Genomic DNA, 25,871 nt, shown 5'->3' with positions numbered 1-25,871 from the left:
GTTCAGACAGCTCTGTCATTGTATTGATTATTATAAGAACCTAGACCATTTCAGAGCATGACTGTGGGGGCAAGCATTCGTCTTCCCATTTTTCAGATTGTGAAATTCTGAAACAGAAGCATTTGTCTTAGGCTGACTCCCACAGCGGAGTAGGACGCTCAGTTCAGTGTTTTCCTAGGAGAGGCTGTCCGCAGGGGAAAATGCTGGGAGAGGAAATAAAAAGGAGTAATATGTGATCTTGCAAGAGAGTGGGACGTGCCAGGCAGTGGTGAGAATCCACAAACAGGTTCTTGGGGTTATGATGATGGGGATTTTGATGATGGCGAAATGATGATAACCAGTAGTGATGATGGTGGTTTGAGGGTGAAATTCAGCTTCTCCTTCTGTGCAGTATTCTGTCCAGTAGAGGGAAAATGCATCACACTACACAATTGTGTGCAAAAATATCCGCTTTTGGGGGGCTCTCTGGAGGGAGAATCGGGTAAAGCCTGCAATTCCTGCCAGGGATATCTTTATTTGTAGGCTCAACTACACATTCTGACTCATGGGGACTTCCAGAGAGCACACTTGGCATTAGATTCACTCAGGGCAATGTAGGACAGGAACTACAGCCTCCAGGATGGCAAGTCGGGCTTACCTCTGCAGGGAGTCCTCACCGCACTCCACCTCCTAGTCCCCGGCTCTTCTCTTGGCTCCCAAACAGTAACTCAGGAGCAAGAAGATGAAACCCACAACCATGGGTATAGGGTCCACCTGGGCATCATTTCCAGGGTTCTTGCAGAAGTCATACTCAGTTCAGATCACTGTGCTCGGGGAAGCCCAAAGCCACAGGCTCCCAGCAGGCATTCCCAGCAAAGCACCCATCAACCAGGGGTTGCCCCCAACTCAAGTGATGCTGTAACACAGCCAACACTCCACCTTCATCAAATTTCCAGAATGCCAACCCAGGGTGCAGTTTGCTTTGAGAGAAGGAGAAAATGTCCCCATCACCCCTCTCCCACCGCCTCCTGCCTCCACCTATGAACCTTGACCTCTGGCCACCCAAACCAGATTTACTGAACCAATGAGAGACAGAGAAGCTAGAAGAGGGAACAGAGACCTGGCCAGGACTGCCAGAAGGAGGCACAGCGTGGTCTTCTTGCTGCACAAAGGCAGAAACAAAGGCAAGAGCCACGGGAGGCATCTGTCTTACATTTGAGGCATTTAACAGTTTCAAAACCTGATAAGTTAGTTTGCTTCCATGAAAAAGGGGGAAGCTTCCCTTCCAGAAGTCCTAAGAGAGTGGAAGAAGATAATGTGAGTGGGAAGAGGAAGAAGAGGCTCCCTGGCAGAGAGTGGGTGGAAGGGATTTCAGCAGAGGGGCATCTTCTCAAGAAATGCTAGCTGAGGAAAACGTTGACAAAAAGCATCACTATCCATAGGCCCAAGCTCCTTGGATGGGTGGAGCAATTCAGCACCTGGGATAAAAATGTTATCATCAGGAGAAAAGAAAATGAGTCTGGCCCTGTGTTGGCTCAAAAGGCTAAGTAAGAGAAGAGGAACAAAACCATCTGCTACGATGAGTCTCTAGACTTTCTTTATATTTCAGATACCAAGGACAATTTGTTTATTCCCTAAGACTGTTAAATGGCCACAGATAGTAAAGAATATGAGTAAACATGAAATGGATGGTTTTAACAAATCGTTAACAATGTATTTACCTTTCCTTTTGGAGCGGTGTGCTGAGGGACAGCTCATGAGAGTGGGAGGGACTCCAAGGAGAACCTTCACGGAAAGCCAACAGCAGCTCTGCAGATATGCCCTGCCAGGAAGCCAGGAGGATGCGGTGTGGGACACTGCCTGCTTGCTGCTCCTGGAGCCGCTTCAACCCCATTCACAGCTGTATCCATCTGACTGGCTCTTAGAGATCAATAAGAAGACTCCAGAGCAGTGACTCTCGGCGAATGGCTCAGTGCTTACCAAAGGATTTTGCCTGAAATGATTGCCAGGAAAGTCTGAGCTCCCTATTTGATGCAGCACAGCTCCAGAGTTGAGGATGATGTCTTTAGACTTCCTTATACCAGAGGGTTGTACAATTACTGATATAAGCTGCCTCAACAGACAAAGCATCTCTTAGCTTAGGGTCCTAACTTTCTAGACTAATGCACGCCACTGTGAAAGCCAAACATAAGTTGCTTTGAATGGAACAAACTGTGACATCCCTGCAAGAACAGAGAAACCAATTAACCCCAAAAGATAAGCAAGATAAGTATTAGGATGCATATTTAACAGGTGAGGAAAGGCTTAAGCACCTGTGCTCCAAGTCACACAGCTAAGAAAATGGTGGAGCAGAGGATTGGGCCAAGAACCTCTGGCTCTAATTCCAAGGCTTTTTCTACTATCTGTTTCTTCTCTGATTGCTCTTTAAAACTGCAAATGCAGAGCTTGGTTGGGGAGGCAGGTTGGGGGGGGAATTAGTCCAGTAATATTTTGACCCTCACGATAACTGCTGGTAACAATCAGAAATTAAGTGAGTCCCAGCTGCTCCTGTCTTATATTCAGGGTTTGGGAGGTTAGCCATTGTTGCACCTCCTTTTTGATTGTGCTATTTTGACATCAATTGAGAGAGAGGCCTGAAAAATTGAGATGAAATTTGATGGTTTATCTCCCTATAAGACAGTCTGGTGAAAGGTTCTTCAGGTGGGAGAAGCTAAATCTAGTTACCATGAACTTGGGGAACCCATTCATTGATTCATTAAAAAATATTTCTTCAGGCCAGACACAGTGGCTCACGCCTGTAATCTCAGCACTTTGGGAGGCCAAACAATGTATTTACCTTTCCTTTTGGAGCGGTGTGCTGAGGGACATCTCTTAAAAAAAAAAAAAAAAAGAGCCAGGTGTGGTGGTGTGTGCCTGTAGTCCCAGAGACTTGGGAGGCTTAGATAGGAGGATCACTTGAGCCCAGGAAGTCAAGGCTGCAGTGAGTTATGACGGTGCCACTGTACTCCAATCTGGGTGACACAGCAAGACCATGTCTCAGAAAAGAAAAGATATTATTCAGAGGAACCTGGGTATGTACATTCAAATGAGAGAGTCACCTGCTTTCAAGAATCTTTCTTCTTTTCGGGATGCAGACAAGGTAATCACTGAATCCCATATAATAAGAGCTGGGACTGAGGTCTGAACATAAGAATGAGCGTGAACCCAGGAAAGAGGAACTTGAGTCAGAGCGGGTCATATCCATTCCTCCAGTAGCTTTTGTTGGCTGCCTCGTTTTGTTCCCAAAACTAGAGAACATTCACAAAAAGATGAATAGGACACAGTTCCTTGCCCTCAAGGAGCTCATAGTCTACAAATAAATCACAATTCAGGATGGGCTGTACACAGTACAGAGGAAGGTAGAGCAGAGTAGAGAGCAATTGACTCTCTTGGGGGAGTCCAGGAATGCTTCTTGAAGGAAGGAATGCTATCTTTAAACTCGTTTCCAAAGACAAATCAAAGTTCATCCAGAACTGGGGGAAAGAGCATTTCGGGCAAAGGAACTAGCATTGTATGGAGGTGCAGAGACATGCATGAGCCAGGTATGCTCAGGAAATATTGGGGAGTCTTTATGGCTCAATGCAAATATTTTGGCTGGGAGGTGGGTGATGGGCAAGGGGCTTGGAGAAGTTGGCCAGGCCAAATCCCACAGAGTCATGGGTCATGTGCTAAGGCACTCAGATTTGACCCCACTGGTGGTAGGGAGGCATTGATAAAATTTCAAATGGGGAAATATGATCAGATGTGCATTTTAAATTGAACTCTAGCAACTATGGAGAGAATGGGTCAGAGGTGGACAGAATAGGGAAGGGAAGGACTTTGTTGGAAAATGCTTGTAATAGGCTAAGCAAGAAATGAAGAGATGCAACACAGTGGCAGTGGGGAAGAAGTGTAGGGAAGACCTTGAGAGGTACTTAGAATGTAGATTTGATAGGGTTGTTTGGGTCCCTCTCAGGAGAGTGAGAGTCCCATGGTGTGGCTTGAGTGGGGAATGGGCACCGTAGTAGAGCCTGAGAACGGGATGGGCAATGGATAGAACAAAGGACAACCAAAGGGTATGTCCTTAGCAAAGGCACCAAAACAAAAGGACTATCTTAAGTCTAAAATCCAGGTAGAGAGGCAAGAGCCTCTCTAAGCCAAGAGTTTGTAGTAGGAGAGAAACAAGACACATGGAGTACATTATGGAATACAAGGAGGAGAAGGCAGTACCAAGAAGAGGTCTCTTTGTCAGGATAGAAAGAGGGAGAGGCCTTTTATAGCACACAGGTGGTCCCCTCTTGTGACAGAGAGGAAGATATTGAGGGCACTGGTCCTGTTCTGACAAGAGTTGGTGACTGATGGGGTTGGGGCTGGTGGTAAAAGAGGGTTAAAAATCTCTGGTAGGCCAGACATGGTGGCTAACGCCTGTAATCCCAGCATTTTGGGAGGCTAAGGCAGGAGGATCACTTGAAATAAAGAGTTCAAGACCAGCCTGGGCAACAGAGTGAGTCCTCATCTCTACAAAAATTTTAAAAATTAGCCCTGCATGGTGGTGCACACATGCAGTTCCAGTTACTCAAGAGGCTGAGACAAGAGGATCACTTGAGCCCAGGAGTTTGAGGTTATAGTGAGTTGATTATGCTACTGTACTCCAGCCTGGGTGACAAAGTGAAACTTGTCTCAAATAAAAAAAAAAAAATTTCTGGTGGTTGCCTAGATTTCTGTAGGCAGTTGGATAATGAGGCTTGAAGACAGATTTGGAAGTGAACAATAAAACGTGTTTGAAGCTGTGGGTTTTGATGAGATACTGCAGTGCTCAGAGAGTAGGTGACTGAGGACAGAGGACTAGGGGACACTAACCAAGTAAGGGGTGGGTGAAGATAGAGAATGAGAAAACAATAGGAAGGACTGAGTCACAAAGACCAGAGTGGTGGGTTTCCCAAGTGGCGGCCATACTACAGAATGGCCCAGGGCTCCGCTTCTTACTAACCTTGTGACCTTGAGGAACTGGCACTTCTCTCTGCTTCCCTTTCCTTGTCTATGAAATAGGATAATAACACCATCATCAGAGGGCAGTTCAGAGGTTTAACACTGTGACAAATGTAAAGGAGTGTGCCCTTGTAATTATCAGGGACCAGGTAGGAAGTGCTTGATCACAGTGGATTCCCCTCAGAGGGAACACTCAAGAAATGTTTGCCAAAACTGTTATAATCAGAATGCAGCCACAGCCTAGATACAGAGATCGCCTGAACCTGTGTCCTCACGTAAATAAAAGTCTGCTCTTATTTGGAGCAGAGCTTTTTCTTGAAGGTTCTTGGTTCCCTCACCCATGTCCCCTCAATGAGAAGATCTGATTACATCTAATGTCCTCGTTCCACCTGCCTCCTCTTCTGCCATCTCTAATGACGCTGTCCTCTGCTGCAGAGAAGCTGACAGAGCCTCCCAGCAAACAAATGGGGCATTCTCTGCTCCAGTGGGTCAAGTTATTAGGATTTAACAAGAGCAAATTAATTAAGGGCTTTGGCACCAAAAAAACATTTTTTTTTTAACTCCACGGAAGTAAGAGATTGGACATCAAATAGTCAACTCTGCAAAAATGAGGCTCTCTTCTTCATCATGTTTGTTTTTAACTTGTGATTGAAATGGGGTCGGCCGGGCGCGGTGGCTCAAGCCTGTAATCCCAGCACTTTGGGAGGCCGAGATGGGCGGATCACGAGGTCAGGAGTTCGAGACCATCCTGGCTAACACGGTGAAACCCCGTCTCTACTAAAAAATACAAAAAACTAGCTGGGCGAGGTGGCGGGCACCTGTAGTCCCAGCTACTCCGGAGGCTGAGGCAGGAGAATGGCATAAACCCGGGAGGCGGAGCTTGCAGTGAGCTGAGAACTGGCCACTGCACTCCAGCCCGGGCGACAGAGCGAGACTCCATCTCAAAAAAAAAAAAAGAAATGGGGTCAAGGGAAGGAAGGAAAGGAATGTTCCTGAGATTATTTTCAAAGCTTTAAAACAGTAGAATATGGTAATCAGCAAAATTATAGAAAGTTTTGTGTGTGTTTTTTTTTAAGCTTGCTCCGTGCGTGGTCCCCTGAGGTTCTTTTCAGTGATTTAAAGATGCCTGGCCCCTGTCCTCTGAGATGAAGGAATTTAAATCTCATTTTATAGCAAATAGGCAGAGGGTGGGGGCAGCAGGATTGTACAAACATTTTTCTTTCAAACCTAATTTTAATCCACATTAACTACAAAAACATATATATGCTACAAAAATTCCTTCCTCTCCTCCTAGCTATAAATGACTCTACATGTAAAACCTTTTAATCTCCTGATTAGGAAACTTGGAACATTTGTTGGAAGCAGCCTAGCAGTATAAGAAACTAGAAAGCAGATCTAGGTCTGAAGACCAGAATAGCCACTGTATTAGTCCATTTTCACACTGCTATAAAGAACTTCCCTGATACAAGGTAATTTATAAAGGAAAGAAATTTAATTGGCTCAGTTCCACATGGCTTGGGAGGCCTCAGGAAACTTATGATCATGGCAGAAGTGGAAGGAGGCACCTTCTTCACAAAGCAGCAGCAGAGAGAAGAATGAAGGAGGAATTTCCAGCCACTTACAGATCTTGTGAGAATTCACTCACTATCACAAGAACAGCATGGGGGAAACTGCCTCCATGATCCAATCACCTTCCTCCCTTGACACTTGGGGATTACAGGTTCCTCTCTTGACACATGAGGATTACAATTCAAGATGAGACTTGGTGGGGACACAGAGCCAAACCTTATCAGCCACTAATCACCTCTATGGCATTGGACAAGTTACTCCCTCTCTCTCCAACTAGTTCCTCATCTATAAAATGAGAGGGGTGAACCCAACAACCTCCAGGTTTCTTTCAGGCCTGACATCCCAGGATTTTGATGTCACCTCCACACTGAGATGCCAGGGCTTGCAGAGGCTGACACTTGTGGCCATGGGCCATCCCCAGCAATGTTGGGCTGGGCCACAAAACTGACATGAGAAGCAGCAGCTGCAGAAACTGGTGAGATGATGCCCATCCACGTTCTGTTACTTGCACGTGGCTTGTCTGGTTTTCTGGATTCCGTGTTAACTCCTTCCCACCCACTGGAGCCTCCTGTGACAGCCACCTATCTCCACATCCAAGTGACTGGATGCTTAGAGATGAAGATGACTGATTTAGAAGCAGATGTGCCAAATCAGCACTGTCCCCTTCCAAGGAGACCCCTCGAGAGGCACTTCATTTATCCCAGTTGTGCTGACAAAGCTCAACATATTTTAGGAATATCTCTTGGGAACTGCCTTTGGCACAGAATAGATTCAGGAAGGGCCTGTTGGCAGTGGGTTTGTGACTAGAAATAGCCCCAATTTGATACATAAGGTGGATGCTCAGGCCATCAAGCTACAAACTTCTTTTCTCATGTGGCCCCTAACCTAGAGCTATAGGTATGTTAGTTAGGGTATATTCAGCAGATATAAAAAAAAATAAGCCCCTATGTGTCCGTGGTTTAACCCAATAGAAGTTCCTGAGCAGTAGGAGATTCTTTTCCACACAGCAATTTGGAGTCACAAGCTCATTCCATCTCTGGGCTCTACAGGCCCCTTGGGCTGCTGAGTCTTTTGCCCCCAGCTAATAGAAAATTAAAGAAAACATGAATAAGTCATCTTCTGCCCCAGCCCTGCACACATTTTCTCTCAATATCCATTTCTTTTTTCTTTGTTTTTATTTTTTATTTGTATTGGGCAAACCTCATTCTATAAAATCAAATGAAATGAGTGCTCCCTAGACCCATTTCTTAAATGCTGGCCTGGCTTGTGGTCACATTCAGTACTAGTCACCTGGTCTCACCTTGGTGCAGAAAGCTAGAAAATGTAATTTCTTCTCAGTGGCAACTTTATACCAAGGAAAGGGAGCGTGGATTTTGGTGGACAGTTAGCCATCTCTGTCACAGAAGGCCAACCGCATTGAGCAATTTCCAGAAATGTTCTGAACTGGGATAACCCAACAGGAATAAATACCCTATTTCCAAAGGGCAATCCTTGGGATTTTAAAAGACAAAACTCTGCCTCAAGATAGAAAGGTGTTAGCATGTTTACCTAAATAAACTACTTTTGTAACTTTATGGTAACTTTATAATAAGCTTTGTAATTTTATAATAGCTCATGTGATATGCAGCCTGGCCATACCTGTGTCCAGTATAAAGCTGCACCCTGGAGAATACTGGGCAGGTGGTGATGTTGTCAATCTGGCCTCTTCCAGCAGCACCCCCTGAACCCACCCAAAATAGCTGGTTATATTCATTTCTTTCAACCCTTGCCTGATATGTGCTTTGGTCCAGGTTCTTAACAGGGGTGGGCACTGGAGGAGTGGAATCTGGAAAATGGGTGGTTGGCAATGCTAGAGCTTCAGAGTGAGACACTGCTAAGCCTCACCCCATAGCTGTCTGACAGTGGGGAATTCTGCGGGGAGGGAGAGTGTCTCTCTGCGGTTGGAGAGAGGCACCAGTATGAGAATCAGTTGGTCTCTAGAGTGCTTTTTAGCTCTGGCATGTCATTCATCTATAGAAAATGACTTGACTGAGGGCTGGGGAGGAGAGCAGTCAGGAGATGAAAGAGCAGGTACTTTTATTGGGGACGAGGTTGCCAATGAAGAAGGAAGAAGAGAGATGAGTGGGCTTTTCTTGTGTCCTGTAATCTCCCCCACAATAATCAGTATGATGTGGCATTGAGAGTTACATGTGTCCCAGGCACAGTACCAGGTATTGGCATGCAGGACTCATTACTTTATTTAATCTCATAACAACCCTATGAGGAAGGATTTACGATGAGAAAACTGAGTCTCAGAGAGAGAGAGGAAGTCCCTTATCTAAAGACTCAAAGTGAGTAAGTGGCAAACACTCTGAAAGCTTAATATGAATACATACTCACTGGTAAGTTAACTCTCAGTTGTGGGGCTCAAAGGTCTTTGGATCTAGGAGAGGAAGTACTTATTTCTTCCATTTCTTCCCATGTTCATGTCTATGGCATCTGGAAGTAGATTACTTTTTAAAGTTACTTACAACAGTTTTCGTGATCAAAATTTAGAGCTTTCTGTGAGGGATAAAAAACATGCCCTAGCCTAGCAGTCCACACACAGGCAGCATCAGTCTCACCTGAGGTTTCTTAGGAATGCATATTCTCAGGCCTCAGCCCAGAGCTACTGAGCTAGTAGTCCTCCAGGTTTGCAGCCTGGGAATCTGTCTTAACAAGCTCTTTGGGTGATTCTGATGCACAATAGAGTGTGAAAGGCAGCTGGGTGTGGTGACTCATGCCTGTAATCCCAGCACTTTGGGAGGCTGAGGCAAGAAGATCACTTGAGTTCAGGAGTTGAGACCAGACCGCAACATGGCAAAACCCTGTCGCTGCAAAAAAATACAGAAATTAGCTAGGCATGGTGGTGTGCGCCTGAAGTCCCAGCTATTTGGGAGGCTGAGGCAGGTGAATCGCTTGAACCTGGATCAAGGCTGCAGTGAGCCCTGATTGCACCACTGCACTCCAGCCTGGGCAACAGACAGAGACCCTGTCAAAAAAAAAAAAAAAAAAAAAAAAAGTGTGAAAAGCACTGGTCTAGAGTTGTCAGCAACTTTTATGTCACTTAACCCAAGCCACTAGCAGGACATGGAGTGGGGGTGGGATTCTGATGACCCATGGAGCTTGCAGCTTTATGAGGAAGAGGAGCCCCGGAAGGTGGAGAGACATTGGAAAGATGAAGGAGACAATTCTTCTAGAACTGGATTTCCCACAAATACAGCCCAGGGTTGGGTACATTGTAAGTGATCACTAAAAAACCATTATATTAAGTTTTAACAAGCCAGAAAGGACTTAATCAAAACTTGTTGGATTTCTGATGTTACTATGCCCCCTTACTTTCCATTATCTCCTCCTATGACTTTTCTGTCTCTGTTCACCAGCAGCCTTTTTTCCTAGTCGAATCCAGTTTATTTCTCTATCCACTGACATTCTCCATCCCCCTTCCCTTTTTCCCACCTCTTCAACCTTGGCCACGTCACCTGCTCGTATCAGATGAGCCCCAGTCATCCTCCCCTGTTTTTTCAGTATGCTGCCACCCAAGGAATCAACAAGAAATTTGTAGAGCAAGGAGCAGAGGAGGGGCTGAGAAGAGTGGCTTTGAATGAGGTAGTTTGTGCTTTTCCCTCTTTTGCCAAACAAGCATTATCTAGAAAAACAGGTCCACCTTCCTTGCCTTCAGCCAACTATCCATTAAAATGCTTTAACTACTTCCTGAACACTAGATGGTTAAATAATTGGAAAGCAGCATTCACACCAGAAATGTAAGTCACATTCTTTAATCAGGACAAACTTGTCTGATCAAGAAGCTAATTGAGAATCAAGTGTAATGGCCCTTACTGGAAAGAGTAAATTTGGGGCTTCAGAAGATCCTGCTTCTCTCTCTCCAGACCCCATCTCTTCCACTGTACCATTACACTCCACACTCCTGGTGCTGTGTTAGCTGCTGGAGATTAACCAGACCTGGCTCTGTCCTCGAGGGGCTTACAGTCTGGAGAGAAGAGTATAGCAATGTTCAAACAAGGTTTGTGGGATAAATGGACAGATGAATGGCTTCAGGGCCAAGGGTGCATAGGTACACATTCAAAAGGTTGGCAGAGATGATGGGAGTTGGTACAACTGGGAGAGGGTGAGAGAGTGGGACAGAAAGGAAGTCTCTTTGTTCAGCATCTGTCAGGCCAGAGCAGAGGGTCCACCAGTGATCTTCAGGAGATTTAGTACAAGATAATTTGAGTGTCTGGTTGTTTTCCCCTCCAGGGAGATGGTCCTTCCCTTCATTAGATCCTCAAAGGGGTGTGATCCAAACAAAGGGCTAGAAACCCCCGAGACTACCTCTTTCTCGATGAATCTTGAAGACTTGTTGAGTGAGGCATGATTTCAGACACAGTTGGAACACTGCAGGAGAAAGTGACCTTGTGGGTGGCTCTGGTCTCTGAGAATTGCAGCCTGTTGGAGACTGAAGAGGCTCTGAGGTTTTGCATCAGGAGGCCGGGTTCGCTCAGTGCTGTTTGCTCCAAGCCGGCTCCTCCCCTGGATCCTCAGTGGCTGTGGGATGAAGCCCGCCATGCAATCATCTCACCCACCATCACAGGGCCCAGCCCCTGGCAGCCTCACTCTCTGCACCAGCATCCCTTTCCTGCTCAGCTCATCCCTACATCTGAGCCCGTCTTCCCAGCCCTTCACTGTGCCCCACTGCACCTCATGGTCCCGCATTAGCAACCTTCTCTCTGCGCATTCCCTTCATCTTTCCTACCTGAAGCATGGCTGTGTCCTGAGAACACTGTTTCCCTCACGCTGGTGGCGGCTGTTCTTTCTCCCATCTACTGTGTCCTGTGGGGTCTGGAGGGGGCGTCCATGTCCTTCTTGATTTCCATCACCACTCGCAACTACTTCTCTTCCTTTATCCTTCAGAAGCCCCAGCCCCTTCAAAGTCTTCCTTCCTCTTTCTTTCTTTCTTTCTTTCTTTCTTTCTTTCTTTCTTTCTTTCTTTCTTTCTTTCTTTCTTTCTTTCTTTCTTTCTTTCTTTCTTTCTTTCTTTCCTTCCTTCCTTCCTTCTTTTTTCTTTCTTTCTTTCCCTTTCTTTCTTTCCTTCCTTCCTTCCTTCCTTCCTTTCTTCCTTCCCTCCCTCCTTCCTTCCCTCCCTCCCTCTTTCCTTCCTTCCTTCCCTCCCTCCCTCCCTCCTTCCTACCTTCCTTGCTTTCTTGCTTTCTCTCTCTTTCTTGCTTTGTCTCTCTCTCTCTCTCTCTTCCTCTCTCTCTCTTTCTTTCTCTCTCTCTCTCTCTTTCTCTTTCAGACAGAGTCTTGCTCTTGTCACCCAGACTGGACTGCAGTGGCGTGATCTCAGCTCACTGCAACCTCTACTTCCTGGGTTCAAGCAATTTTCCTCTCTCAGCCTCCTGAATAGTTGGGATTACAGGTGCATGTCATCATACTTGGCTAATTTTTGTATTTTTAATAGAGACAGAGTTTCACCGTGTTGACCTGGCTGATCTTGAACTCCTGACCTCAAGTGATCCACCTGCCTCGGCCTCCCAAAGTGCTGGGATTACAGGCATGAGCCACCATGCCCGGCCGAAGTGCATCTTTCTTTATCACCCACTTTCACTTCTGGATGCTGTTGGCTGCTGGCCACCTACTCAGTCCTCAGATACCCTCACACACCTGCTCATCCACTCCCCCAACTCCTGTCCTCAGCAGCTACATAGATCAGGGCTTGGCAGAGATGGGCATGTCCCCCAGAGGCATTTTGGAAATGTCTGGGGTTTGTTCATGTGTTTGTCTATTTTCTAATGTAGTTGTGCTGCAGCGTTTTCACTGAAATGTATATTGTTTTGTTATAAAAGATTTCCCTTTATTATTTTTATTTTACATTATCTATTAGGGCATTATATTAATTTAAAAGACATAGTAGTTTACAGTCGCTTATGAATTTCATTTCAGGATAGGAATGGTGATGTTAAAATAAATTTGTTATATAAAGGGGATGTTTGGTGTGATAGCATTGAGGATGGCTGAGGCAGATAGTCTTTCCAATTCCCTGGCTTTGCTATTGCTCCAAAGATCTTTTCCTCCAACACACACCAGCCCCAATCAAATAGCCACATCCTGGATTCATAATCGCCAGTAACCACACCACTTCCAAAATCTGGATTTAAACATCGTACTCTCTGACCATCACTCCATATTCACTGACTCCAATAATCCTCCAACCGCATAAAGACTTGGCCTTGACTCTCTCACTTTCCACTTTTCATTGTTCCTTATACCTTTTCTATTCTCCCCCATCCCCAGCCTGGGCTCCATGGTCCAGCAGGATAACCACTCTCTTGCAAGTACATATAATTCTCATGTCTGCTTGCCCAGGGAAACAGTTTACCTTGGTTAAACCCAGATTTCTTCTTCTTCCACATGTGCACCTGAGCAAGCAGTTTGACGGCGTGGAGAAAAATCATACAACCAGTGACTAGAGTCACTTCAGATTTATGGCCACAAATCTCAAATGACACTTAACACAGTGAGCTAATTCTACCGCATCTCCCTTGTAAATTCACACTCCTACTTTCCGAGATAATTATTTCCCACCTTCTCCTCTCTTCACAAATCTTTAACACTTCCTCTCTTATCTCTTCTTTCTTAGCTGATGACTTCATGGGGAAAAAAATATGTATGTGTGCTTGGATGACAACTACCTGATTTTCCCGCTGTCATTTCTATCATTCTCCCACCATCTGTGCCCATGGAACCAGTGGTCATTTCCCATTTTACTCAAGTTGACCTCTTGATAACATTGTAGAGTCACTGCACTCTTTCTGAATCCTTCCCTAGGCTTTTGGGTTTCCACACTTGCTGGTCTTGCTTCTACCCCATTGGTTGCTTCTTTTGAGCCTCATTCCTTGGCCCTATCTCCACCAAAGCCTCCATCAAGCCTCTAAACACCTGAAGCCCAGGGCTCTGTCTTTGGCCTTCTTCTCTTGCCTAAGAGGTCTCAGCCATTTCCAAGTCTTCAAGTTCTACCTCTACAATGATGGCTTCTATCTCCAGGCCAGACCTCTCCCTAAGCTTCGGACTCATATGTCCAGTTGCCCGTCTGATCCTTCTAGTTAGCTTTCTATCAGACACCTTAAACTAACCATGACTAAAATGTAGCTAGTAATCACTCTGATAGACTTGAATCATGGGCCCCAAAGACATGCAGGTCCTAATCCCTGAACCTGCCAATGTTACCTTATATGGAAAAGGACTTTGCCAGTGTGATTAATTTAAGGATCTTGAAATGGGGACAGTATCCTGGATTATTCAGGTGGGCCCTAAATGTAGCCACAAGTGTTCTTACAAGGAGAGGGAGATTTAATGACAGAAGAGTAGTAGGAGAGGTGAGAACAGAAGAAAGAGGCTGAAACGATGCAAGAAAGAGGCAGAAATTGCAATTTCTAGAAACTGAAAAAGGCAAGGAGACAGATTCTTCCCCCTCAAAGCCTCCAGAAAGAACCAGAAGGTGCCCTGCTGACACTTTCACGTCAGCCCAGTGGGACTGATTTTAGACTTCTGATCTTCAGAACTGTAAGAGAAACATGCGTCCCATTTTAAGCTACCAGATGTGTGGTACTTTGTCACAGCAGCAATAGGAAACGAATCCAGTCACCACAGCTAGCACACAAATCTATAGCCTACCCCTGATGCCCTCCACTTCTCAGGAAATGGCTCCCCATTTATGCAGCTGCTGAGACCAAGAGCTTCGGAGTTGTCCAGATCTTTCTCTTCACTCCCACCTTGCCAGTCAGCAAGTCTTAGCTCTACATCCAGCACACGGCCTGACTCCAGCAGTTTCTCACTGCTCCACTGCCACGACCCTAGTCAATGCTATCACCATTCCCAACTTGCATGACGCCACTCCTTCCTGCTTGGCTTTCCACTCCTTCTCTTGGCCCTCTTCACATGCACCACCGGTGGCTTTATGAAGGCTGAATCAGATCACAGCATTCCCCCTACTGAAACCATCAATGTCTTCCCATTACACTCAGGATAGAGTGCAAATCCCTTGCCATGGCCTATAAGGCCCTACCATTCATTGGCCTCTGCTCGCCTTACCTCGCACCACTTCCTCACTGCTGCACTGTATTGATCACACTGACCTTCTCTCTGACCTTGTTCATTCCATTCCCACCTCCTGGCTTTGGCACTTGGAGTTCCTACCACCGAAGTGCTCTCTCTCCAGACCTTTGCATGGATCTCTCCTGTTCATCACTTAAGTCTCAACTCAGATATGATCTCCTCCAAAAGGCCTTTCCCACCGCCCTTGCTAAAACAGGATCTCAGTGCCTGCAGCCAGTGGCTATTTAACCCCAGTTATCTTCCTTAAGGCATTTGTCAGCTCCTGAAATTGTCGCATTGGTTTGTTTACACATCTATTGTGTGTCTCTGTGAAGATGTAAGCTCTCAGAGGGTGTCCTGCTGGCTGCAGTATCCTCAGTGCTTGGCACATAGTAGGCACACAATGATTATTTATTTGCCTTGCTGCCTGGTGTAGCTTGTTTCCAACTCTATCACTGCCTCTGGCAGATATAACTGCATCAAGTTATCTCTCCCAGGGCTGTTTGTATCTCAGTAGTACTGGGGTATCTGTGCAAAGAGTTAACCAGTGGGATTTCCAGCAACCTTTAGCAGGTGTGGAGCGACCGACCATGGGGTTTCTTTTGTGGTACTTTAAAAGCACACAATTCATTCAACATCTGCTAAGGACTGGGTGCCATGGATACATAATAGAGGGAGGAAAAGATATTTATATTATGCCTTAGCGGATGAATTTGGATTTTGTCAAGGCAGGAAGGGGGTGGGGTGGAATAGAAGTGGGCGAAGGCACTGCCTGAAGGTGCTCAACTATTTCATGGACTCGGCCTGGTGGCCCCTCCACCTTCTGCCTACTGAAACTCGCTGAGCCTGGGAATCTAGGGATGGTCTGCCTGTGGCTTAGCACTGGAGCCAACGCCCATACCTTGCACAGATTCAGAGAGACTGTGGTCTCCTGGCAGTGACCCACTTCCTCTCATTTGGCCTCTGTTTCTCCTCTCCCTGCTGCCACAGGTCTCATCATCCATGAGGGACCCTCGGTGTATCGCATCTTTAAACGGTGGCAGGCCGTCAACCAGCAGTGGAAAGTGCTGAACTATGACAAGACAAAAGACCTGGAGGATCAAAAGGCAGGAGGCAGGACCAACCCCCGGACCTCCTCATCCACCCAGGCCAATATCCCCTCCTCGGAAGAGGAGGGCGCAGGCACCCCTGCCCCTGAGCAGGGCCCTGCCCAGGCTGCCGGCCACCCCTCAGGCCCTCTGTCCCATCACCACTGTGCTTATACCATCCTGCACATCCTGAGTCACTTGAGACCTCATGAACAGCGGAGTCCCCCAGGCAGCAGCCGAGAGCTGGTCATGAGAGTCACGACAGTGTGAGAGCAGAGGCCCAGAGGAAGGCCATGACCACCACTGAGGGCCCGGAGCAGGGTGGGGAGGTGCAGTGGCACCCCCAGAGCCAGCAAAGGGAGCAGGCAGAGGGTGGGGGGCCTGGCAGGAGCCCTGGGGCAGGGTCAGAGTGGGAGTGAGGCTGGTGCAGGAGCAGTTCTGCTATTTCCAATCAGTCAATGCCACTCTCCACAACAGCAGTGAAAACCAACACCAACTCAACAACAAAGTGCAATACAGGCTGAACCTGGCCCAACAGAAAAAACCTGCCCCAATGCGCCCGCAGGCAAGGTACCTGAAGAAGCAGAGGCGGAGGGCAGGCAAAGCCTGTGTGACTGGTGGCAGTGCCGGAGGCCAAGAGGGCCAAGAGGAAAAGCGTCTGTGGTCTGCTCTGCTCTCACCCTGTTTGGTTTTGTTTCTCCTGGGGCTGTGTTCTGCAGGCAGCCAGGAAAGCGGGAGGCACGTGTGTGAGCTGGCAGGGACACACTGCCTTTGGGGCTCCTGGGCTCATTTGGATGGGCAAGATTCGCTGACAAATGGCTGTGGGGATGGTGGGGTGGATGGTCAGGGAGGGATGCGCAGGGAGGGAGATGCTGGTGTGAGCAGCCAGAGGGAGAGGTGTGTCTCCTTCCTGAAGGAACCTCCAAATGGAACTCCCGATTTCAGGTGGGCTCAAAGAGGGCTTAGGTTTGGAAAAGGGTGTCTTTCTGTGCCCTTGTTAATTTATTTTATAGTGATTTGGTTCAAAGATGTTTACAGGACACACACACACACACACACACACACACACACACACACACACTCCTAGAGAAAAGTACAGATTTCCAATGGGTATTTGAAGCACAGTTCTGCTGCTGTGGCTTCAGCTTTGGAAGCTGTCAGTCCTGGAGCAACTTTCCCAACTACCCAATCCTACCATGGCCAGGACATGGGCAATACCAGTCCTTTCTTGTCTTGGCACATGCACATACCCAGTCCCCTCACGGTAGGGCACCCCCGACCTGGGGACTTCCAAGAGAGCAGCTGCAGTGGTTGGGAGGAGCTTGGCCAGTGTGCCCCAAGGAGTGGAGTAGAGCCCAATCTAAGCGTTCCTTGCTGCTTGGAACCCTCCCCAAAGAGGCAGTCAGGCTGACGCTCAGTGCTTCATGCTCCCTGGTCCTTCCCATGCAGCCAGGTGGGCCCAGGTGTGCCTGGCAAGGAGCACTACCCCTGGACCCCCCTGCTCGCTCTGGGGACCCTGCCAGGGAAGGCCACTGGGTGGTCACCTGCAGAGTTTCTGGTTGTCACTGCACAATGGCCGCGTCATCCATGGGTATTAAAAGGACACTGTCAAGTACTTTTTTAAACTAGTTTTTAGGGTTTTTTAAAACTCTCTGTTGTTTGTAATATTCTCTTAAAAGCTTGAAAATAAAACTTCTTTCCCTACCATTAGTGTCCCTTTCCATATGCGAGTTTTTCTTCCCCTTCCCTATCCTCCCTCTGTTGTGTAAACAGCCTTCTTTCTCCCTGTGTCTGCCCCACCCCTAGATTCTCTCTTATCACAAGAAATCAAGCACATTTTCATTTCTCCTTTGAGGGCATGGATGGGGCAGGGCGGACAGGGATGTTCCCTTCTGTGTGCCTCTGTGTGGATCTGCAGTGAACTCCTGGCCTCTTCTTGGCATGCTAGCAGCCAGAGTCCTTCAGGCCCCAGGCTCTCCCAGGATTCTGCCTAGGAATCCTAGAAGCAGAGACCATGGGTGCTGGAGGAAGTTTGGAGAGCTCCACTCCATCGGGTCATTTCACAGAGGTTGGGAGAGGGTTGTTAGGACCTCATTGCCCTGACAGTGTCCTTCGACTATCAGAGGACAGCACCCATGTTAAGGCCTCATGAGAGGGCTTGGACATATTATGAGGCAGCAGACAAGATCTTTTTTTTCCCTTCAACTTAATCTGGCCCTCCCACCCTGGGGCTAGCTGTGGGTCCGGCAACAACATCAGTGGGGTGTGCACAGGCTTAGAAAGGTTTCTCCCTGATGAAGCTCAATATCCAGTTAAGAAAGACACACTTGGAGAGAGACTGAAGGACATATACAAGGAAAACATACAAACAAATGAAAACCAATCACACTGTGCAAATAAACCATGTAGAGGAAGTGTGTTTATTTTTCACTATGGTCTAGGAACAGGCCTTTCAGTTTAAGCATTTATGGAGGCTATAGATGTGTTATATGTACTATCTGTTTTCAAAAAAGTATTACAGAGTGGGTTGCAGTGGCACATGCTTTAGTCCTAGCTACTTGGGAGGCTGAGGCGGGAAAATCACGAGCCCAGGAGTTTGAGGCCAGCCTGGGCAACACAGCAAGACCCCAATTCTAAAAAGAAAAAAAGACTGGGTGCAGTGGCTCATGCCTGTAATCCCAGCACTTTGGGAGGCCAAGGCAGTAGCTCATTTGAGGTCAGGAGTTCGAGACCAGCCTGGCCAATGTGATGAAATGCCATCTCTACTAAAAATACAAAATTAGCCTGGCATGGTGGCACACACCTGTAATCCCAGCTACTTGGGAGGCTGAGGCAGGAGAATCACTTGAACCCAGGAGGTGGAGGTTGCAGTGAGCCAAGATTGCACCACTGCACTCCAGCCTGGGTGACAGAACAAGATTTGGTCTCAAAAAAAAAAAAAAAAAAAGAAAAAAAAAAAGGTATAATACAACAAAATATGCGTATCATCAAAACCGTAGTGGCCATCATGTTGTCTTTCTTTGGTGGTTCACAAAGCTCTTTAGACTCTTGCAGTCATTGAGGGTCATCATTTGAATATGTTGTACTGAAGAAGAAGAAGAAGCAATTAATAATAAACTCTTGTAGAATGCTGGCATTTGTTGGATCTTGATAATGCAAGCTCCAAGAGAACAAAGACCTCATCCTCCTTGTTTACTGCTGTATTTTCAGGACCCACAGCAGTACCTGGCACACAGTAGGTTCTCAATGAATATTTGTGAAGGAGTAAGACACTCTTGGAAGACAGCAACAGTACCTTCAGCATCTAGGAGACATGCCTCCTCTTCTTTCAACTTATGTTCTAACACACAAGGTCAATCACAGAGTAGAAAAGAAAGGTCAAGTTCTGACTTCTCCACCCAACAGGATGGTAAATTCCCAGTGCCTTGGGAAATTGAATTTATGAGTACAGAAATGAATGAATTGGGGTTTTATATTTTATATGCATCTCTGGGAAGAAAGGTAAAAGTACACCCTGATGACCAGAGATCACTGCCCCCTTTCCGATGTGCAGGTCATCCTTCTTATCACCAGGCAAATGTCTATATTTCCTGTGGAGTTATTTAATGCAGAGGAATGACAAATAGCCCAGAGTTCACTTGCACATCATCTGCAAGTATGACCCATGTATGGGGCAAGATACTAGCTAACATCTGAAGTTCTTACTATGTGCAAGGCACCAAATAGAATGCTTTATACGTATTAATTCACTTAATAGTCCAACAACCTGATGAAACAGATACCATTCTTACCTTCATTTTGCAGATGTGGACGCTGAGGCCAAGAGGTTAAGTAACTTGCCCATAGTCACCAGCCAGGATCCCATCCCCAGCAATCTGGCTTGCTTATTTATTTATTTATTTACTTTTGAGACAGAGTTTCACTCTTGTTGCCCAGGCTGGAGTGCAATGGCACAATCTTGGCTCACTGCAACCTCCACCTCCTGGGTTCCGGCGATTCTCCAGACTCAGCCTCCCAAGTAGCTGGGATTACAGGCACCTGCCACCACACCTGACTAATTTTTGTGTTTTTAGTACAGACGGGGTTTCGCCATGTTGGCCAGTCTTGCACTCCTGACCTCAGGTGATATGCCCACCTTGTTCTCTCAAAGTAATGAGGTTACAGGCATGAGCCACCATGCCCAGCCAGCAATGTGGCTTTGAGCATAACCACTCTGACACATTTCCTCAAGACAACCAGCCAATTTAAGGAAAATCTTGATCAGGTCAACCAGGGAGGTTAGAATGTGAGAGATCTACAGGAAAGCTTTGGAGATTGGGGTAGATACAAAAAAATGGTTTACGTCCCCTACAGAAAAAAAAAGCTGAGTTGACATGACAATTCTTGCCGTGGCTCAGGAGGGTTTAGGGTCATGGATGAAAAGAGAAGCAGGCTCACCCGATGCCCATGCCCTCATAACTTTCGAGAAGGAAAAGTCCTAAATGCAGCAACCTCAATCCCTTGGCATTGGCCAAAGTCTGGAACTCTGCTGTTTTCTGAGGCCCAGCCCAGCAAGGAAAGCACCGTGCCAGATGCAGTTGGCACCTTGGCATAGAACACCCCCAAGGTGCCCATGGGTCTGAGGCGCCCTTCCCCATAGAGAGGGGACAATCTGTTAAGTGAAAAAGTAGAAAGCTTGGGCTCTGCATCGAATAATACAGAGGTGGATTTATTTTATTTTATTATTTATTAATTATTTCTCCAAGGTGCTTGGGTTTTTCCAACCCCATAAGTTGGAAACTACTGTTATTCCCATTTTTCAGGGGAGGAAACTGAGGCCTGAAAGGTTAAGCACGATGCTCAAGGTCATATGACTACAGATGGCGGCATGGGAATCTGTACGTCAGCTGTCTAAGGCCATACATTGGGCTGCTAACCTCTGCATTACACTGCCTCTCAGCAAAGTGGAAATGCATTTAAAAGTTTTATCCTGATACAAGAGGCAAAGAAGGAAGTGAATGAGGCTCCCATCAGCCAGATGTAACCGAGATATCTGTATGTCACTTGCCCTTTCAGTGTCCACTAAGGTCAGCTCCAACCTCTCCATCCCTCCTTCTATGGGAAGATTGACACCTTCAGCAGTTTTTCTAATAATTCAGACCCTAAAATTTTTCCCAGTTGCCTCCTACTCCAAAATCCGGAGTCCTGAACTCAGGGTTTCCGTTTTCTGTCTTAGAGCTATTTCTTTATTTCAACCCTGTGTTAAACTCAAATATTGGACATGATTCCTCCTCCTCGATTTTCCATTACATCTTAAATAGTATCACTTACAGTTGTGTATAATTGAGTTTTATCAGGAAGTCAACGGTAACCAGTTTATTCATATAAGAAACTGTGGTGAGAAACTGCAATATGGAAGTTGTTGCCAGGTGGATACCTCAAATGTAAATTAGATACCACCTTCAAAAACCCCATTGCCTAGTTACTAGACTCTGTTAAGAAGCTCAGCATTTTTCATAAAAAATATTTCTCATGAAAGAACTTGGCAAGCTTACTCTTATTAACTATAAATAAGCAAGCTAACAGTATTTTCTCTTCTGGGAAATTTGCATTTTTAAGAGGAGGTAATTCTTAAGCAAGGGGAGTAATCCCATAAGTGGTGGAATTTCAATCATCAGCAGGCAGGTGGAGAATTGTATTGTGTTCTTTTAGCCGGGAGGACCATAGCCATGTATCTGCATTTGACACGCAGGTCCACACACAGAGAGACATAAACACAAATAGTAACAGATGCATTCTCCAAAAACTGACAGGGAGTCAAGAACTGTTGACTGAGCAGCCTGCTGGTTTTCTTCCAGAGCATCAAGACTCCCAGGCAACAGGTGGAGAGGGCCAGGAAGGGGCCTGTCTGTATCAGGCCCTCTGAGCTTGGTAATGTTAGTCAGCTGGACCAGCCCCTTTTTCCACAGGTTAGAGTTGGGATACTAGCTCTTATGTTCCAGGTAGTGGCCCTTCCAAAGGGTGACTTGTTGAGAGGGGAACCCTCTGCACTGTCCAACACAGGCAGGTATCCCTCTTCCAAGAAGAAACGCAGAAATGGTGGAGCTGCCCCGGCCCAGAGCATGCTGAGAGCATACACCTGTCTGGTGAATTATGGTGACTTTATTGCAAGTCCTAGTCCCACCCTCAAAAGCCTCAAGACTGAGGCATTAGCTCATGTTGTCCATCGCTCCTCAAATCATTTCAGTGGACACCTGTTGCTTTTGTCTATTCAGCACACAGTGACCCACCCTCTTTCCTATGGGAAACTCATGCCATATGGTTTTGGTAGGGCTGAACCACTAAAACCACTGTAGCCATAGAAATGAAACTGTGATTCAGGCTTGGATAGTCAAAGTCTCTTATTTCTGTGTCCACAGGGGTTGATCAGAAATTGGTATGTGACTGAAGGCTCTCCATGTCCTCCTTGGGACTTATCCATCAGAGCTAGCGGGAGACACAGTTTCCCTCCACTAGGGTTGCTAGCTGCACGTCTGTGTGTCAGGGAAAATAAAAGATCCCATCTTCTGCTGCCAAGGAAGCATCTACCTTCTGAATATGGTCAAGAAATAGAGACACACAAAGCAAAGAGCAGGAGAGAGATGGTCCTGCCTCTCCTGGAACCACTCATGACTGAGCCAGCTTCTCCACTAGATTTCCCAGGACATTAGCCAATCGATTTCATTTTGCTTATATTAGTCTGAGCTGCGTGTATGTCACTTGTAATCAAAATTCTTTAAAATTGTGAATACAAAGCTTTCCTTATAACCCCATGACAAAACTTTGTGTTAAATCCAAGGATGCATTGGTTGGGACACCAAAGACAGTAACAGGTTGCCTCCCTTTTCTACCGAGTAGGGCTCAAGGTGGCTTCCTGGCAGCATTCACAACAGTTATTCTCCTTTAATCTTTTTTTTTTTTTTTTAAGAGTCTTGCTGTGTTGCCCAGGCTGGAGTGCAGTGGTGTGATCTCAGCTAACTGCAACCTCCACCTCCCGGGTTCAAGCAACTCTTGTGCCTCAGCATCCCGAGTAGCTGGGACAACAGACACGCGACACCACGCTTGACTAATTTTTGTATTTTTAATAGAGATGGGGTTTGTCCACGTTGCCCAGGCTTGTCTGGAACTCCTGATCTCAGGTGAACCACTCGCCTTGGCCTCCCAAAGTGTGGGATTACAGGCATAATCCTCTACACTCGGCCTTCCTTAATTCTCTTTGTGAATCTGTTCAGTTGTCAAATGATAAAAATAGAAAGACAATATGCACATACATACATGTAGAGAGTTTTCTCTTAAGACATTTCTTTAGATTACACTGGGGAGACAAAGAAGGGACCTAAAGTGAAAAATAGGCAGACTTATGATCAGAACTCTGATCTAAAGGCTTTGGAAGGGGCAGGATCCAGTTATGAGGCCTTCAGGACACCAGGATTCAGAATGGAAGATAAGAGGCAAGGCACAGAGCAAGACCTTGATCCACTGGCCACAATCAAAGGGGTTCTCCATTACCCCTGGCATTGACTATGGCATGGCCCCCCAACACGTGCCACCTTACTGCTACTATTACCATTTTTCCTGGATTAAATAAGCTACCATGGGTGTCTGACTTTAAAAATGGGGACCTATGGAAGCAGTCAGAACCAGGTCAGAATCCTTTGTGAACACGGGCAAGTATCTTAGCTTTTTCGGTCTCTGGTTTCCTCATCTTTAAAATAAAGATAATTGGCCTCTGAGGACCTTTGTAATGTCAGAGATATGCATATAAAGTAGGCAGTAAATAAATAATTGCCATTATCATTTTTATTGTTCAACAGAGTAATAGGAAATTTGTACCATTACCATAGCATATAAAAAGCAAGGTTACATTTCTTTGGGGTATATATCTGGTAGTGAGATTGATGAATCTTATGGGGTTAGTTCTATTTTTAGTTTTTCAAGGAGCCTCCAAACTGTTCTCCATAGTGGTTTGTACTAATTTACATTCCTACCAACAGTGTACAATGGTTTCCTTTTCTCTGCATCCTTGCCTGCATTTGTTATTGCCTGTCTTTTGGATAAAAGTCATTTTAACGAGAGTGAGATGATAACTCATTATAGTTTTGATTTGTATTTCTCTGATAATCAATGATGTTGAGCACCTTTTCATATACCTGTTTGCCACTTGTATGTCTTCTTTTGAAAAATGTCTATTCAGATCTTTTGCCCATTTTTAATGGAATTATTAGATATTTTCCTATTGAATTGTTTGAGCTCTTTATATATTCTGGTTATTAGTTCCCTGTCAGATGTATAGTTTGCAAATATTTTTTCCCATTCTGTGGGCCGTCTCTTTACTTTGTTTATTGTTTCCTGAAGCTTTTTAACTTGATGTAATCCCATTTGCCCATTTTTGCTTTGGTTGCCTGTGCATGCAGGGGTATTAGTCAAGAAATCTTTGCCCAGACCAATGTCCTAGAGTGTTTCTCCAATGCTTTCTTGTAGTGTGATAGGGTTTGGCTGTGTGTCCCCACCCAAATCTCATCTCGAATTGGAATTCCCACAATTCCCATTTGTCAAGGCAGGGACCTGGTGGGAGGTGATTGGATCTTGGGAGCAGTTTCTCCCATGCTACTTTTGTGATAGTGAGTGAGATCTGAGGGTTTTATAAGTGTTTGATGGTTCCTCGTTTACACCGTCTCTCACCTACCACCATGTAAGATGTGACTGCTTCTCCTTCTGCCATGATTGTAAGTTTTCTGAGGCCTTCCTAGCCATGCAGAACTGTAAGTCAATTAAACTTCTTTCCTTTGTAAATTACCAAGTCCCAGGTATTTCTTTATAGCATGTGAAAATGGACTAATACATAGTAGTTTCAAAGTCTGGGTTCTTAGATTTAAGTCTTTAACCCATTTTGATTTGATTTTTTAATGGTGAGAAATTGGGGTCTAGTTTCATTCTTCTGTATATGGATATCCAGTTTTCCCCAGTGCCATTTATTGAAGATACTACCCTTTCCCCAATGTATGTTCTTGGGATCTTTGTCAAAAATGAGTTCACTGTAGATGGATAGAATTATTTCTGTGTTTTCTGTTCTGTTCCAGTGGTCTATGTGTCAGTTTTTATGCCAGTACCATGTTGTTTTGTTTATTATAGCTCTGTAGCATAATTTGAAGTTAGATAATGTTATTCTTCCAGTTCAGTTATTTTTGGTCAGAATAGCTTTGGCTATTCTGGGCCTTTTGTGATTTCATATACATTTTATGATTTTTTTTTTCTATTTCTGTGAAAAATATCACTGGTATTTTGATAGGGATTGCATTGAATCTGTAGATTGCTTTGAGTAGTATGGACATTTTAATAATATTGACTTTCCTATTCATGAACATGGAATATCTTTCCTTTTTTTTTTGTATCCTCTTCAATCACCACTAAGCATATACCCTAAAGAAAGGAAATCAGTATATTGAAGAGATATCTGTACTCTCACGTTTATTTCAGTAATATTCACAATAGCAAAGATTTGGAAGCAACCTAAATGTCCATCAACAGATGAATGGATAAAGAAAATGTGGTACATCATATACAATGGAGTACTATTGAGCCATAAAAAAGAATGAGATCCTGTCATTGCAATGACATGGATGGAACTGGAGGACATTAAGTGAAATAGGCCAGGCAAGGAAAGACAAATTTCGCATGTTCTCATTTATTTGTGGGAGCTAAAAATTTTAAAAATTGAACTCATGGAGATAGAGAACAGAAAGATGGTAAGGCTGGAAAGGGTAGTGGGACAGGGGGAAAGTGGGGATGATTAATGAGTACAAAAATGTGGTTAGATAGAATGAATAAAGTCTAGTATTTGATAGTACAACAGGGTGACTACAGTCAACAATAACTTATTGTACATTTAAAAATAACCAAAAGGGTGTATAGTTGGATGGTTTGTAACACAAAAAAAGATAAATGCTTGAGGTGATGGATACCCCATTTACCCTGATGTTATTATTATGCATTGTATGACTGTATCAAAATATCTTATGTACCCCATAAATACATATGCCTATTATGCACCCACAACATTTTTTTTAAAAAAGCAAGGTTGAATCAAAGCAAAATGGGTAC

General features: G+C 45.4%; 1 protein-coding gene across 1 annotated transcript in view; it reads left to right on the top strand.

Annotated features, from left to right (window-relative positions):
* Positions 1-17,459, top strand: part of MARCHF4 (membrane associated ring-CH-type finger 4) — a 114,880-nt gene extending 97,421 nt beyond the window's left edge. Inside the window, exon 4 of the mRNA XM_023217290.3 lies at positions 15,655-17,459. Within this exon, the coding sequence (XP_023073058.1) occupies positions 15,655-16,022 (368 nt within the window). The 3' untranslated portion in view covers positions 16,023-17,459. The remainder of the gene's footprint in view (positions 1-15,654) is intronic.
* The last annotated feature ends 8,412 nt before the right edge of the window (positions 17,460-25,871 follow it).

The sequence above is a fragment of the Piliocolobus tephrosceles genome, chromosome 11 (assembly GCF_002776525.5).
Source record: "Piliocolobus tephrosceles isolate RC106 chromosome 11, ASM277652v3, whole genome shotgun sequence".
Taxonomy (NCBI): Eukaryota; Metazoa; Chordata; class Mammalia; order Primates; family Cercopithecidae; genus Piliocolobus; species Piliocolobus tephrosceles.
Note: the sequence above shows the minus strand (reverse complement) of the source record. Positions and strands in the feature narration are given on the sequence as shown.